This window comes from Onychomys torridus, chromosome 18, assembly GCF_903995425.1.
Source record: "Onychomys torridus chromosome 18, mOncTor1.1, whole genome shotgun sequence".
Taxonomy (NCBI): Eukaryota; Metazoa; Chordata; class Mammalia; order Rodentia; family Cricetidae; genus Onychomys; species Onychomys torridus.
Genome location: NC_050460.1, coordinates 61,769,612 through 61,786,531, shown reverse-complemented (window position 1 = coordinate 61,786,531; position 16,920 = coordinate 61,769,612). Strand labels below are relative to the sequence as shown.

The 16,920-nt window shown below is 45.4% G+C and overlaps 1 protein-coding gene across 1 annotated transcript in view; it reads right to left on the bottom strand.

Moving 5' to 3' along the window:
* Positions 1-16,920, bottom strand: part of Btbd9 (BTB domain containing 9) — a 362,869-nt gene that overhangs the window by 79,162 nt on the left and 266,787 nt on the right. The window contains exon 8 of the mRNA XM_036167576.1: positions 13,316-13,505. Coding sequence (XP_036023469.1) covers positions 13,316-13,505 — 190 coding nt within the window. The remainder of the gene's footprint in view (positions 1-13,315; positions 13,506-16,920) is intronic.

Below are 16,920 nucleotides of genomic sequence, written 5' to 3'. Positions count from 1 at the left end.
GAGCTGCCTTTTTAGAAATAACCCTTCCAGGTGTCAGCATGAATATTCACCAGCGTGTGCTGGGCATAGGGGCCAGTCTCCATGCCATGTACACTAATCCTTCAAAATGTATTCCAGGCAAGCCACTAGGGTAAACTCCCATATAAAAAGCATGGTTTTCTGTGATGGATATTGGAAGTCTGAAAGAAGGAAATCACAGTGAAGGAGGCAGATGAATAAATCACTCTGGAGTCTCTGTGGCAGCAAGACCACCCCACCCCACCTCACATGCCACACTGACTGGCGCTGCAGGAGGCGTCACTACAATACTGAACTCTGGGAATTAAATGCTGTCTCCTTTCATTCAGCTGCCTCACCCTTCCTTATTAAGACCAGCAAACATTTATCTCCCCTCTGCCCCACCATCCTCTTGCTATAGCCCTTTGCCTTTCCTATTTGGGCTAACAGGACCCACAGGGACTTGCTGAGAGCACACGCCCTGCTACCAGGTACATGCCCTGCACTCGACACTTGCAGAAAGCACAGAAGAAAGGGCTTGGTGCTAAGAACGATCTGGGTCCAGAAGTGAAATCTCACCTTTTCTGGGATCCTCCCTCTCCAGCGCTGAGCCCCCAAGGGCCACTGTGACATTTATGAGGGGCAGAAGAGGCTCTGGCTAAAGTACCCTGAGTGAGTCACACACAAGACTACTTCAAAGAGCAACCTGAGTTAACTTCCAAAAGCCAGTGGCAGCTCTGATGGTCTGGGGACATTCAGGAGATGTGAGCTGTCACCCAAGGGAAGAAGCACGAGTGGACCACCAAGGGCTCTACCACACTGCTCAATGTGATGACTGGTGTGTGGCCTTACCAGATGGGAGGCAAGAGCCCCAGCTGTCTATCTTTCTCTGCAGCCACAGCCTCATTTCACCTGTTAAGTGGATGGAGAGTGTGAGGAGGCAGAAGAAGGTAGATGGATTTCCATTTAGAATGGTTTATGGTTGTATTTTTCTAATCTTTTTTTCCCCCTTTCCCCTTCAATACAAAACAATTGATTAAAGCCAGGTATGGTGGCGCACACCTTTGATCTCAGCACTTGGGAGGCAGAGGCAGAAAGATCCCTGAGTTCAAGGCCGGCCAGAATAAGTTCCAGGACAGTCAGGGCCATGCAGAGAAACCCTGTCTCAAACAAAACAAAACAAACAAACAAAAAAACAAGAGATGATACATCCTTTGGTATTCTTCTAAAATATCCACAAGATAGATAATTAGTTAGGGGGGAGAAAAATAATATTTTAGTTTTATAAATGTATATAAAATAAAAATAAATTATTAAAAAACAAAACTGAAAACAAGTATTTTTGAGAAGTGGAACCTCTCTCACAAACATTGTCTTCAAAGATCCTCTGTGTCTACAAGAGTATACAGCAGAGCTTGGGGCCAGAGGCGGTCTGCCTGGCATGCACAAAGCCCTGGACTCCACCGCACACAGACTCAAGCTTCCTAGGTCACTGCTTACACTGACTCCTCTCTGTGTAGCAGACAAAGGCTTGTTCCTCAGAAGATACTGCAGAAGAACCACTGGGTCATGGCATGTGTTTTGTTCCCAAACAAGATGCTGATTTCCATAGTACTTTTAATAGTAGGTTTACAAGTATCCTTATTTTCATGTACTGAAACTGTAGAAGGCATATGAATCCCCTAACTCTTTGCTTTTCCTGTGTAGGCCAGGGATGCCAATGAGGAAAGTGTCTGGCTAGATTATGCAAGGGTTATCTACACTTGCCTCGTAGAGAGAGTCTGCTGAAGCACAGCAGTGCCCTAAGAGAGGAAGTATGATGATATATATGCTCTTGTCTCTTACAGGAAATCTGGCCACGCCCAAGGACTGAGGCCAGTCTTAGTGAATAGTACAGAGCCGGGTATAAAGGCGTGGTTTAAAATGAGGTTGAGCCTAACCTAAAAACATCCAAAACCTCTTTCACTGGATGTTTCAAATATGTTTTTAATGAGGCAAATTCCACATGGAGTTAAGAGTCTGCTTTAGTCACAATTCCATCTTTGTTACTGTGACAACCACACTGACAATTCTTGGCTTGCCTTTCACATCAAATTTCTAGTACTTTTCCCAACAGCTACACAGTTAGAAAGGCAGGGATGAAGAGAGAGAGGGAAGAAGGGAGGAAAGGAGGGAAGGAGGGGGAGAGGGGAAGGAGAAGAAGGATGGAAGGAGGAAGGAAGGGAGAGGGAGGGAAAGACGGGAGGGAGAGAAGGGGAGGGAGGGAGTGAGGGAAGGAGAGACAGAGAGCGGGGGAGGTATTTAATTAAAAGGAATCATTCCCAAGTCCTCCTTAGGCCCCAAACGGATTATAAATGCCTAAGATGAACGGTCTCAGGGTGAAGACACACAAAAAGGATGGTCAGTGGCCTCCACCCTCCAAATCCCTGTGAGATTGGAGGGGTCGGGCAGATAAACAAGTTATAGAGAAACTCCGAGTCCACAAATAACGTGCCAAAAGAGCTGTGCAGCAATTGACAGAGCTGTGAATGTGACAGCAGGGGAGAGGAAGAGGACCCAAAGACCAGAAGCCACCAGCTAAGCAGAGAGGAAAGAGAGCAACTGCAGACGCCTGTCCCTTGCCGTCTCTACTGCTGCCTCCTGGGATTAGCAAAAGTAATCTGCAAGCTAGCTGGCCAGAGGAGTTCAGGTCCAAAGAGCAACAAGACCCTAGTACTTCATCTTTTAACTGAACTCCTCAATTTGGCATCTGTAATGGAGCCAAATTTCAATGGGGATGGGTCTTGAGCATGTTCTTCCTGAATAGAACCAACTCATCTCCACAAATTCTCTACCTGCTCTGAGTCTAACATGGATAGCTAAAAGGTTACTATAGTAACTTAATCATGACAAAGCTGCTCTCCTATCTTTCTAGGAAGGTTATTACCAGTAAGATATTATTCACCTGGCTACCACTAATTAGCTATAGATAATGGCTTATCTATTTCTTAACAAGGTTACAGTGAATTTTCCAATAAACAGTATTTTATTGCATTTGTCTTTTTTACCCCCTCATAGAAATGAACACAGAAGTCAGAGAAAGACTAGATAGAGGTAGTGTGACAGTCAGTGTCCACACCTTCTTAGAAAGTAAAGTCTCTTATTTACTGTTTTATTCCAGGGTAAGTGGACATAACGTACTTTTCAGGCAAGGTGTTGCTATGTAACCTTGACTAGCTTGGAATTCACTATGTAACTCAGGCTTCAACCTTGCAGCAATCCTCCTGCCTCTGCTTCCTTAGTGTAATCCTGTAAACCGGGATTGCAGATGTGCACTACCATGCCCTGGTGGACATGGTTTTTTAAACTCTGAAAATCGTATTTCTTAACTACTTTTTTCTGTGTGTGGTTCTGGGTTTGAACCTGGAGAGTTGTGCATGATGGACAAGCACTCTATCACTGAGCCACATCTCTAGCCCTTGTTCTCTTTTAATTGGAAGTCAGCTAGGATCTTGCCTGCCTCCCAATCTTTATTATGTGCATGATTTATCACTATGCTGGCAAAACACAGGGACCAGTTACAGAAAACCTGATTAAATATTTGTAACAGAAACATAGTTTTTCTTAAGAAGTAAATTTCATGAATAAGAAATCAAACATACATAATCAGCAATGCCGCTCATTCTGGATGAGAACTGTACAGTAAGCAGACAGCTTTTTTAATTTACAGAACATTTTTGAAGCTGAGACTGATATAAAGCACTATTATTATAGCACTGTTTTAGTCACACCCAGAAGCTGTGGCCTCAAAGGACAGCTTTTAAAAAGAAATGTAGCTGGGCATGGTGTCCTCTGCCTATAACCCAGCACTTTGGCGGCAAAGGAAAGAAGATAGAGAGTTTGAGGCCAGCCTAGGATATACAGTGAGAAATGAATAAATAAAAACAAACGGCAGGCTGGGAGTATAGCTCAGGGGCAGAGTGCTTGCTTAGCATGTTCAAGGTCTCGGGCTTAATCCTCAGCACCAAAAGTGGAGCCTCTCACTGTTTTCTGTGTGTTAGATGGGCAACTACATCTCAATAGGCTATTTTTACACATAAAGCAACAGAGCACATGGAATGTGGGGATTTGTAAAAATCTCAGAGCACCAGGAATCTGGCACAAGGCAGGTTCTGTGGCAGTGCTGTGCTTAGGTGAGCCAGCTCATGACTCTGCCCTCAATTTTCTAGGGGCACTGCTAGGGTTAACATGATGACTGTGCCATGATAATCGTAAGCACACATGGGCTCCATCCCAGGACAGGGATATAGGGACTCTCGGCAAGGCTAAGAGACTCTTCCTTATGAGAAGGGGCAGGCTTACCGGGGAGGCTCCGATTGTTTTCTCTCTTTGCCCTTTTCCTTATTCCTGTCTAAACACAGACTCGTAATTAAAGCTCAAACAACCGTCTTGTTTCTTTGAGGCATAAACACAAGTGGAAAAGAAAAAAAAATGTATTGTTCATTAAATTGTAGGTCCTCACCCCTATAGATTAAAAAAAAGATATCAATAGAATCAAAACAAAATAAAAATAAATTGAAGGGTTGGGGATTTAGCTCAGTGGTAGAGTGCTTGCTTAGCAAGCGCAAGACCCTGGGTTCAATCCTCAGCTCCAAAAAATAAATAAAAAAATAAAATAAATAAAATAAATTGAAAATGAATTTAGATCTTTCTCTGTTTTTTTTTTTTTTTTTTTTTTTTTTTTTTTTTTTTTTTTTTTTTTTTTTTTTCTTTTTCTTTTTTTTCTTTTGCTGGAGCTGAGGACTGAACCCAGGGCCTTGCAAGCGCTCTACCACTGAGCTAAATCCCCAACCCCCAAGATCTTTCTCTGTTAATTGCAACCAAACAAAACTCAAATATAAAGCTCCTTTGAAGTAAATGAATATTAGCAATGAATGTAAATGTAAAAAAACTAAGTCTTAGTTGTGACACATAACTGAATTTCAGTAACTTACAGCCTTAGGGAACAAAAGCAGGCTGACCCCAAGGAAAGATGTCTCTTCTCTTTTGCTTTTTAGCTGTGTGAGGCCCTACAACAAAACAGAGTCTTCAGAGTATGTATCGGTACCAGCCACCTCACCCCGTTATGGTGGCAAGAACAGGAAGTCCAAGCAGCACCTTGGTGTCTTCCTCTGCCAAATGACAGTGAGCACAGCTCGCACGCACAACTACTGGGGGAGAAGAGGAAGATGACTCAGCAGTAAAGAGCATCAGCTGTGCTTCCAGAGGACCTGGGTTCGATTCCCAGCACCCACATGGTGTCTCCCAGCAGCTATGAGACACCAAGTTTCAGGAGACTCAACACCCTCTTCTGGGCTCTGTGGGCACCAGGCACACGCACTGTACACAGACATGCACACAAGCGAAATACACACACTAAATAAAATAAAAAGAACTACTGGTCGGCATAGTAAGCAAGAGAAGTATCAGCCAGTCCTCAACAGTAAACCCAGGAGACCGGAGCCATCCTGAGTGGTGCTGGGTTACAGAAAAAGAATCACGACACGAGGAGACCGGCAATGTCATCATGGAGGGACGTGACTCCAGAAGGGAGAAAGACAATCCTCCCCATTAGGACTCAAGGGCAGCAAGGAAAGCAGATCCTGGGAGAAGAAAGAGCAGGGTGCGCATTTATCTAGTAACTGAGCCCTCTTGTATCGACTCTGATACATCTCTGAAAGAGGCAGCACAGCAGAAAAAAGAGACTCTTTAGCAGGAGTGAAGACCACATGTCCTGGCGGGCAGATGAAGAGGGTGCTGGGGGCACCAGGCAGCCTTCCTAGTCACTGCTATTCACCAGAAGGATGTGGGAGGCAGGTAGACAGAGGGGCCAGGCAAGAGGAGCAGGTGCAGGACTCAGGACTTTCTTGGTCTCCATAGCTCATTTCTTACCTATTCTGAGAATGCTTCTGGCAAGGCCACTGTGGCTATGCTTTTACAGGGGGTTAACTTCAAACATATAAACAAAACAGTAAGGAGTGGAGGCTTCTGAGTACAGGCCTTGACACTGAGTTACTAAGAGACAAAAAAACATACAAAGATGGAAAAGTTGAGCACCCAGAGGGGATAAAAGGTTTTATTTAAAGGCACCCGGGAAATGTGAAGACTTCTAAAGGTAGACTAACTGTTCTGGACTGCTTTAAGGACTAGCACTGCATGACTTCCCGAATAGCTTTTTGCACTAAACACTCAAAAGAGCCACTGAAGCAATCCAGACTACTACGTCTATAGAAGTTTCCATCCATTTCCTGAAAGTTCTTCCATCAGCCCTCCCAACAGCAGCCACATTTCTGTGACACTGTGTGTCCTACTTTGAGGTAGTCGAGGCCATCAGCCAGAGCAGGGCACAGTTGGGTTCCCAGACCCAATGCACTGTACTTATTTCGTCTTCTAAAGCAAATGAATGACTGTGAACTGGGTGCTTTAGAGCAATTTTAACCAACAATCTGGCTAATTAACAAAGCATGTGTTTGTGCATGAAATATTAGGTCAAATGGGTTTAACTCTTGTGTAAAAATGTCTTCCTGGTGGGCTAGTCTTTGACAACTGAAAGACTTTTCACATTATCTAGCTGTGTATGTGATGACTAGCTGTCAAGCTTCCCAGAGAATCAAGGGAGATAAATGGCTGACATGTGAGGTAAAAAAATCTCAATCTCTCTCTCTCTCTCTCTCTCTCTCTCTCTCTCTCTCTCTCTCTCTCTCTCTCTCTCTCTCACACACACACACACACACACACACACACACACACACAAACTTTTGGGGAGCATTTAACATTTCTTGCATTTCCAAAGAACATCTGAATCTATCACCCCTCTTGTATTTTTCACATGCAACTTAGTTGCCATAGTGATTCAGCCTCATCTTGAAATTCTCTACCGTGGAAAATAGCTAGGGTCTATTTACCATGCCCCACTTTCCCCCATCCCTCTCTGCTGCCAGGCTCCAGGATTCCTGGTCTTTGCATGCTCAAACAGTTCAGACCCCAGTATGTGTTGGGAACCACAGACACAATTCTTTACTTTGTGATTTTTCTGGAAACCAGTGTACTGAGGTCTGTGGGTGAGGAGGAGACGTCAGCGTGATGCAGATGGGCTCAGGGAGAGACAGCACTTAGTAAATAAATCCTAGACCAGCAAGACAAGGAAGAGTCCTCAGTTCAGGCCTGTGACAGACGGTGCTCAGCATGACTGATAGGAAGCAAATTTGGTAAAATATCTTTCCAATTTCAACTAGAATTATAGGCAATCTTAATCCAAAGCAGAGGAGTCATACATTTAGATGCTTGCTGTATTCTTTAGACTATAAAAAGGAAATTTCTAGCTCTCTGGGTTGCAAAGAAGCTGTCTTCATGTAAATGGATGTGCTGCTGCCCCAGCGCATGCAGACAGGCTGCGATGGAAGCCGGGCGGGCTGAGGCGGCAGGCGTCCTTCCTTCCCTGTGCTGATGCTGGCGCCTGCCTCCCGAGCCCTTGGCAGTTCTCCGCAGGCCCAGATCTTTAGCAGTTTGCTCACATACGCTTAGATCAGCCACACTGAGCAAATATGATGTCCAATTTAGTTGATAGATAGAATTCCCTTTAGCTGCACTAACAGCCTTGTCAGTACGGTCAATGAGTGTTTACTGTGAACTCACTGCACACAGCACCACACCAGGCACTTGGAATGTGCTACATGTAGAGACCACATCACAATATTTACAAAATCGCTATCTTCAATTTGAGATTTTCTGTGATCCTCCAGGAAATGATGGGTTTACACAACTAGAGAAGATTTGAATAATTATAAACTATTATTTGAACCATGAACTTCAATTCCTCTCCTTGCCCTTTTGAATAAACCTTAATAGTTATTAAGTAGGAGACAAAGTGGAATGGTCTCCAATTCCTTTCTTCCTGTGCCTGTCCCTCAGGACAGGAGTGGACGAGCAGCACTCTGGCAAGGTGCTAAACAGCCCAAAGAAGGAAAGGTTGCAGTCAAAGAGGGCCTTGGAGCTCACAACCTGAACAGGTAACCTACAGCCGGCAGAGCTGTTCAGTAATGAAGGGGCAGCTGACCCAGTGTGGCCCTAAATGTACCCAGAAAAAGACAAACAGGATCAAAGAAAAGGCCCGCAGCACGTGTGAGTCCTTTCTGCCTACACTCACTCCTACTTCTGCTACCTCCATTACCTGTGTGGTGTAACTCTAGGCCATTCTTTGCCCAGAGTATCTTATCTAGGAGGCACACCGGTGGGTGGTTTCTCCCTATTGAAAAATAGGAGGGAGCCTCATTACCTCAGACTAAAGAGATTATGAATACCCATCAAGACTATCCTTTGGGCTAGACCCACTCAGTAACCTTACTGCATATATATCCATGCGTATATTCCAACTGAGGACTCAAAGTGTTCTTGTGTTATTAATGACTTGGTCTGCGTTTATTTAGCTCTATCTATTGACACTGGACCTTCCTTGGGCAGCCTATTTACTTACAATTTGGTCTGTTATTTAAAGCATTATGGGTATTTTACTTACACTATTGCATGTATTTGCAGTTACAAAACCTCTCTTTCCAAGCTAATGTAAAAATTGCTAATGTAATTGATTATCTTACAGTTAGGGTTTAGGTAAGGTCTGTCATCTATCAGTTGGGAAGGGCTGGTGGTGTTCAGTGAGCTCATTACATAATACGCTTGGTTTCCCTCCCAGACGTAAGGGCACTTAACAAGATCTCTCCATCAGCAAGCAGAAAGAGAATCAGTCCTAAACTAAGGTGACAGGGGGCTATAAACTAAGACATAACAGATCTGGTTAGTTATTATGTCTCTAGCCTGGTCTTTTTATGTGGTCAGGCCTCTGAAGATTTCCTGTTATTTAAATTTTAATGTTTTTAAAATGCCATGGAAATGGTATAATTACTACACAATTACCTACTTTTAAGGCACATTCCTGGAAATTCCTCTTTCTTCCTAAAAGTAAGTAATGTCTGCGGTGCCTGTAAACCTAGCAACAACAACCAGCTGCTTTGTTTCCAGTTCCACCGCCTTGGAGGCATGTCCTGCCCAAGGCAAATGCTGGAAGCTGGCTCTTGTGGTCAGGCTGCCATCTCTTCCTTTTCTCCCATAATGGTATTCATAAAGCCTGTGATGGGAATACCAGGGAAAGCTGGTTTGGGGAGTTGGTGCTGAGTATGGAGACAGTAACAAAAGCCCCAAATCTGGCAGGCCTTGCCTCTTGTTTTCCGTCCACCAGGCCCTGGCAGCTCTTGTGTGGTACTTCCCCTGGATCCATCTCCAGGGGTGCTTGCTTTGACTGTTCTTCAGTCTGAGACTGAACTGTCTCCTCCTTTTGTTTCCTCCTCTTCCTCCCCTCCTCCTGACTTCCTCCTAGCTCTTCCAAGAATTGAGATACTATAAACATGCTTGTTTCTTTCTTACATCTCTGCCCTGAATGTCAGCTCCAAGTGCATGTCGGTGCTCATGCTGTACCCTAAGCATCTACCACAGTATTTGACACACAGAAAAGAGCCAAGTGTCTGCTGAACGAATGAAAGAAAACGATGGGACAGGGGGATGATGGGAGATCATGTTTCCAGCCACCCTTCCCAGGATACCACAGGGCAATTTCTTACCCAGACACCCTAGCAGAACTGGGCTCTGCTGACCGTGGAGCCCAAGCACTCTCTCTGCCAGGAAAGCTAGCTCTGCTTGCCTGCCTAGCCACATGACAAGCTCTCAAAGAAGGAAAGGTCTTATCCACAGCACACTGTGTACCACAGGAGGAATAAAGAACATCAACCATTGAGACCTTTGCCTGAGAAGTCACCAGCTGTAAAGAAATCGGTATTTTCAAAGCTTATGTGACAGGGGAGGTGAGTTTCCAGGTTTCCAGCTCTGCAACCATTGTGCTGGGGAGAATGAATCTCAGCTCTCTAACACTTGCCCTGTAGGTGTGGATTCCGAATCACTGGGTGGCTACAGATACAGTGACAAAGAAAGCAAGCTAGTCATCATGAGCAATAGAAGCTGTGGGTCAAATGCTACTGACTAATCAGCCCATTGCTGGTCAATTGTCATCTTCAGGAGAAGGTGCCACTGACCTAGTTTCCCATCAATAAATGTCTACCTGGGCACATCACCTGCTGTAGCTGCAACTTGCCAAGATACCCAGTGCTGTCCACGGGCATCGGTGGTCAGGAAACCTCCCTCCCTTTCCTCTTAATAATGTCACAGAAGAGGCAAATGCAGTTCCTGACAACATAATGTTAGCTTCACCAAGACGTGCCTCTTTGAATGCCTGGCTAGTTATACAGCGCTTCGGCTGAATGGATTTTCTTACTGCAGAAACAATAGTGAGCTTCAGGAAGTTAGCGGTGCCACACTGTGATGAGATATACAATTCTGCCTCAGGTTGTGTGCCTGCTCATCATCCCTCCTCTGAGTCAGGAAAACAGAAACTGTTTGGAGGAACCATTTTCATTCCACACTTAGATAAAACCAGGTGGGCCCATTCTCTCTGCCTGGAGCCCCAGTCACACACACTCTTCTTGAGACAGAGTTGAGAATTCACGTCTTTGGTAGAGCTAGAGGCCAAGGTGGCCCTGCCCCAGGACAAGCCCTTGTTTGCTTGAGCTGTCACCCTGGCAACCATCTCCCAGGGGCTCTGCTGGATCTAAAATTGTAAATGTCCTCTTAAACCTGGTTGTAATTCTCAGTCTGTCCACAAAGACTACCTCGGGGCACATGCAACCCAGCACCAGAAACTGATTTTGAGCTACCTCAGACCCCATGCAGCAAGCGAGGCTGGGAGGGGTGGACAAGTCAGCAACTGGTACAAATAACAGGAGTTCTACACCCAGTGTGGGGACCTGATGAAGCTGTGCTGGTTGGTTTCTGTCAAGTTAATGCAAACCCAGACATACCTGGGTAGAGGAAATCTTTATTGAGAAAATGCCTTCAAAAGACTGGCCTGTGGACATGTCTTTGGATGTTTTCTTAATTACTGATGGATGTGGGAGAGCCCAGAGAGGCAGTACCACCCTTGGGCAGGTGATCCTGAGTTCTGTAAGAAAGCAGGAGGAGTAAGCTAGTAAGCAGCACTCCTCCATGGCCTCTTTTCCAGTTCTGCCTCCAGGTTCCTGCCTTGACTTCCCTCAGTGACAGGGTGTGGCCCAGGAGTTTAAAGCTGAAATAAACCCTTCAGTCCACAAGTTGCTTTCAGGCCCGGCATTTTATCACACCAATAGAACCCTAACTAAGGGTGTCTCAGGCAGCTCGGAGGATGATGGGAGGATGGCCAGTGGGCTCAGGAATACCAAAGGGAGGAAGAGAGAAGTGAACGGGCTGAGTATGAGCCAAGACTCAGAAGCATGGCGTAAAGGAGTACAGAACGTACAGACAGATGGACAGAGCAGCTTGGGTGCTGAAGGCATAAGAGACCAGGCTGTAACAGAGGTCACTAACACGTTTCCTCTGGACTCACCACACCTGCTTCTGGCAAAGGGAGTCAGGGTTGGTGTGGTGGGGAAGAGAGGGTGAATGGTGTAGCACGTAGAGAAGCGGCACCACAAGGGTTTCACTGGGTTCCACGGGGGACAGTGAAGAGGGGATTCTGGGAGCTGTTTAGGAGGCAGCAGCACAGACCCTCAGGACGTCTGGGCAGCAAGGGGGAGGTCCAAGAGGGGAACAAATTTAGGAAGGCTTGTGGTTCTGGCTTGGCGCCACCAAACCAAGGGCGAATCCTGAGATTCGTAAGGTGATTGGGACGGGAAGGGGAAGGACCACAGACTTCCACTTTAGCTGGCTTGCTTTGAGACACACATGAACAGTTAGATGGTGTGGTGGAGAGAAGGGTACCCAGACAAGCGAATAGGATTCAGAAGCCATTAAGGAGACTGGACAGAGGTACCAAGTTGCCTGTTTGCTTCAATCTTCATTGGTAAGAAGACTGGTCCTCAAATTAGAAATGGCAGAACAAACATAATAAAGGGAAAATTGAAGTCCCAAACAGGTGAAGTGAGAGAGAGTGTCTAGTCAATTTAAATAATTTCAAGTCTTCTGGCTCAGATGAGTTACACCCCAGGCCTGCTGCAAGAAATTGCAGATGTAATCTCAGAGACACAATTGGTAATCTTCCAGAAATTGTAGGGAGACGGTGCCAGAAGACAAAGGAAAGACAACTGTTAGAGCGCATCTGTGAGGTGGGACAGACTGCAAAGAGAACTACAGACACAGTTTACATGGCCCATGACCAAAGTCCTAGGAATGCTTGCTAGGCAGACAATGAGAACACGGTAGTGAGTATGCACAGCTTAGAAAAGAGTATGGCGTGTGAGTTCCTCGAGCCCTGTGCTTAGCCCCATGCTTATCTGCTATGATAGATACGTGGCCTCTGATGCGGCTCTTGATGAAATGGGGTTAACTGAAATGAAGAAGTCTAACAGTCTCAATTCAAGACATCCAGCACTGACTCCTCAGCACATGTGGGAAGAAGCACAGAGCAGCAGTGAGCTGTGGCCGTCGTCCCCAGCACAAACAGGACGGTGGCCTCTCTCCACTCCTGCCTCGGCCTCCTTTCCTCTGCTGGCTCTTCCTACACATGAAGACAGAGCGGGGAGGAGTGAGCCAAGTGTGGGGGGCAGTCACAACCTGCCAACACCTCCATCCTCGGCAGACTGAGGTAGACAGATACTTAGTTTTTCCTATATGAACCCTTCAAAGGCTTCCTCAGAACCAAGGGAGAGAAGACAGGAGGGAAAGGATGCTAGGGGAGAAGAAAGAAGGGGAGAAGATGGGCGGAGGGGAAAGTGGACAGATGTAAACCAACAGTATCTACCCTTGAGAACTAACTTTCTGGGGACATCACCAGTCTCAAACTTAAAACCTAATAAAATCCTGTAAGCCAAGCAAAGTGAAAGTTTCATTCTTAGAACAAAATGGGTCAAGAAACTCAAGCACAAGGCCACTAAAAAGACTGTCTGGAACCAGGCTTCTTATTCAGGTCTCCAGTTCACATGCCAAGGTGTTTATGGAAGCTGGAAACAGCTTTTTACCTACACCGGCCCTCAGCATCACTCTGTAAGTCTCCAGCCCACACATGGCAAGGCTGCAGAAGGAGTAAGATCCTCAGAGAGAGGCTTCGCAGCCAGTCCTCACCTCTCTGCTGACTCCAGGTCTCATTTCAGAACACTCCAAACGGACAGCTGGCATCTCCCTGCCCTGCCTCTAATCTTTACAATAAATAGCAGAATTTCTTCTCTGAAGCTATTGGTGATTATGTGTATCTGTACTCTTTGAACTAACAAATGCAAAGAAATCTTACCGTATTGACCCAATCATGTATGGTTGTGCCAGCTGAACCACAATTGCTCCACTTCCCAGCTGGTGACACGTGTAGCCAGAATCCCAGTCATAATTCTTAGTGTCCCCGTTCAGCAAGGCATTTCGGCTCCGACTGACTCCTTCAATCACACTGGCACAATCAGCAATCGTTGCAACGTTCTCCATGGGAACTGTGGATCCAAAGCAGGAGATCCAGCATCAGGATAAGAGAAGCCATGACATCCCTACAGCACACTCAGAACAAAACTAATTAATTAGCATCTCAGATCAAAATAAAAGGGAAACTAGAACATCTCCATTATCTTCAGATAGGAGTTTCCATGCCAAGTAATTAAACAAACAAAAACTGAACTTGAGGCTGGAATATCCAAACCATATGTAGCAATTAATTCTTAAGTATTTCATTATAAAGATCATGATAACAGAATGTGGAAATATACTGTAAAACATAACTCAGTGAGAAACTTTTCATCAGTTCAGATGGATTTTTAAAAGTGTTTCTGGGAGTTAAATCAAGCCAGTAACGGTCTAATGAGCTACAGCTACATACATGTTGAGTGGAAAACGTATGCATCCAGCAATTCATAATCTGTAGAGCAGGAAAGGGGCCCAAGACATGCTATCAGTCCCTCTCCAGAACACACAGTTGGTTTCACCCGACCCACTCCACTGTGTTTGCAGTGCATGGCCACAAAGGGGCCTGCCTTTGCTCAGGCGCTGCTGGGTCTTGAACAAACAGCTATGTTTTGATTCTGAGTCTCTCTATACTTCAAAAGTCCATATCAACCTGCTCATCTATAAAAGTCAAGGGCTCCCACCAAACTACAGCTACTCAGTATGTAGAGACTCTGGAAACACTAAGATGGGATGGTAAAAGACAAGGGCATGAGAAGCCCTGGGGCTGAGGATTCATGTATGTAATCAAAACCTAGAATCCTCTTGAAACATTGAAGTCGTCTAACCTAAATCTACTGTTGGCCACTCAGAAAAGACAGACAGTGAGTAACACCACCACTACTCACCATTCTCAAACACTCCAGCTTCTAGTGGTGCAGAATAAACAACTTCATGTTGTCTTATACCAATGAGTTTATTTTCAAAGTAGGACAAACCTGCATTGAAATCTCTGACAACTAATTGTTTTGCTCTTTAGATAAGGACGACCACCCACAGACAAGGACCGAAGGGAGGAGGGGGTGGGCGTTTCTGGTGATGAGTCCCTTACTCCAAAGCAAGAGTAAAAGCACCTTGCAAGTCCCGGTGAGGAAAGGTTTCCTGGCAGAAAGAGGGCTTGGAAAGAAGCTCCCTATGACTCTTAAAACAGAGGTGATTGCTATCCTTGGAGGGTAAACCCTGCTGCCTCTGTCTCCTGGGAAAAGGAGCCTTCTGGGCTTTGAAAGGCAGGGTTTAAGGAAGCAGAAGACCAAGAGCATTGGGAAGTAGCTGGCAGAAATACACAGCCCCAGCTGGCCCTCAGACACATCATCATCCACTCAAGTGCTGCTGTCCATCAGCCAGGTAGCTCTGCTGACTAAACCTTTCAGAGGGCCCAGTATAACAACAGCAGCTCTTAAAATGTTTTTCCTAAAGGGGCATATGCCTTTACTCACATTTCACTGTCCACTGCAAGTCACATGACCTTACTTAACTTGGGATTAAAGGAGGGCAGAAAGACACCTTGTCCTATGTGTAATGTCCTATGGACATTACAAAAATGTAATCTCCCTGGGGACATTTAGATTGTTAACATTTGTAACATTACAAAGAGAAGTGTCTTCTAAGTTTCTGATAAGAGTTTCTTCCTTCCTTCCTTCCTTCCTTCCTTCCTTCCTTCCTTCCTTCCTTCCTTCCTTTTTAAAAAAATATGTAAATATATGTACGTATGCATGTATAGACATCAGAGACAGAAATACACTCATGGGTATGGCGGGATATGGTGCTATGGATGTATGGCCTTCAGCTTCCATAGATCTTACCAAATTAGTCACCAAATTACTTGTAAAGTTTACATTCTCCACTCACTGCTCCATTTCCTTAGCCACTCTGGGAAGTCAACCAAACCAGCTGGGGGTGATTGGTGTATCAGTATGGGTTTTGTCTCTCACCTTGTCAAACTGAACTTTATTTTTCCTTTTCCCGATAAAATCACCCTCAATCTTTCTTCAGTGATTGCCCATTTTTATCTTTTTTCTTCTTTTCCTATACATATTTATTTCTGTGTTCATCTGCTGCTATACACATCTGCCCACTTTAGTAGGGTTTTCAGAGAACGGCTCCACTGAGCTCTTCTCTCCACTATCTCCTCCCTTCTGTTCCGCTAAGCGGGTTTTAGAGGATGGATTCCAAAGTCTGGTAATGCTCTAATTCCTGATGACTGTATCACCATCCTTCCACTCTCCAAGCCTTCCATGTACAGTACTCATGGGACTTTCCTACACAGGAATATTTGAATTTTTTCACATATTTTTAATACCATTTATAAAAACCAAAGATGGTGGGGTTGGAGATTTAGCTCCGTGGGAGAGTGCTTGCCTAGCAAGTGCAAGGCCCTGGGTTCAGCCCTCAGCTCCAAAAAACAAACAAACAAAAAAAACCCAAAATCAAAGATGGTGAATCTCTGCCCTCTCACCCCCAGCCAATCATTATTTCAAATGCTGACATGCTTGGGAGACAACTCAGTTTTCCTAGTTGTCTTTGCAGACTCCAGAGGGCAATAATTCCCACCTACACTGTGAGTGACTGCCTTAGCCCTTTGTCCCTAGATGATGTGACTCGATCAGCCATGGAGACCAGGGACTGTCACAGGCTACAGCTCACCTGGCCTTGTGTTCACTGGGAAGCCAGGCCAGGCCAGACACTGACAGTTAGGCTTTATAGAAGAAGCCAAGCACAGAACACATGTGCCCACACCAAGGTAATCACAGACCACCATACCAACGTCATCTAATCATGCTCACACTTCTTTTCAGGAGAGCCATTCTGGGAACTCTAATAGCTACTTGGAAACACCTCCCTCTTCACTCCCATTCCTTCTTCTCGGTTTGGATCAATGCAAAAAGCAACTGAAGCCAGCAAGTAGTCTGGGGAGGACAGGACGTGGGTCCAGAAGCCATGGGTGATGGCCTCCTGTACAGCACTGTCATCCGATGATAATCACTTCAGCCCTGCCCCAGTCTTTAATATCCAAGGCAGTAGGTAAATCTGGCCGGTCCGACCTGAGGTGTAGCAGGTGAGTTTCCTAAGGGCAGGGGCTCTTGTTTCCTTTTCCACTGCTCTTTGAGGCTGTGGCAACACACCTTGTTAACACAGCTCTTCCTCCAAAGGCACAAAAATCTGAGGTTACAGATGAAAGTGGACAAACACCACACTGTCTTGGGGGGATTTTCCTTAGGAAAGTAAGGCACGATCAATCTCTGGTTCCTGACCTAGACAGAGAAGGACCAGTGGCCTTGGCAGCAGAGCTGCTGCGTAAGCACACGGCCCTGTGTCCTCAAAACGTCTCTCATCAAAATCTGATCTATGAACACAAAGTCTAACCACCCACGGTAGAGTAAAATACTTTGGACAGGAAACCATTCTGGAGTG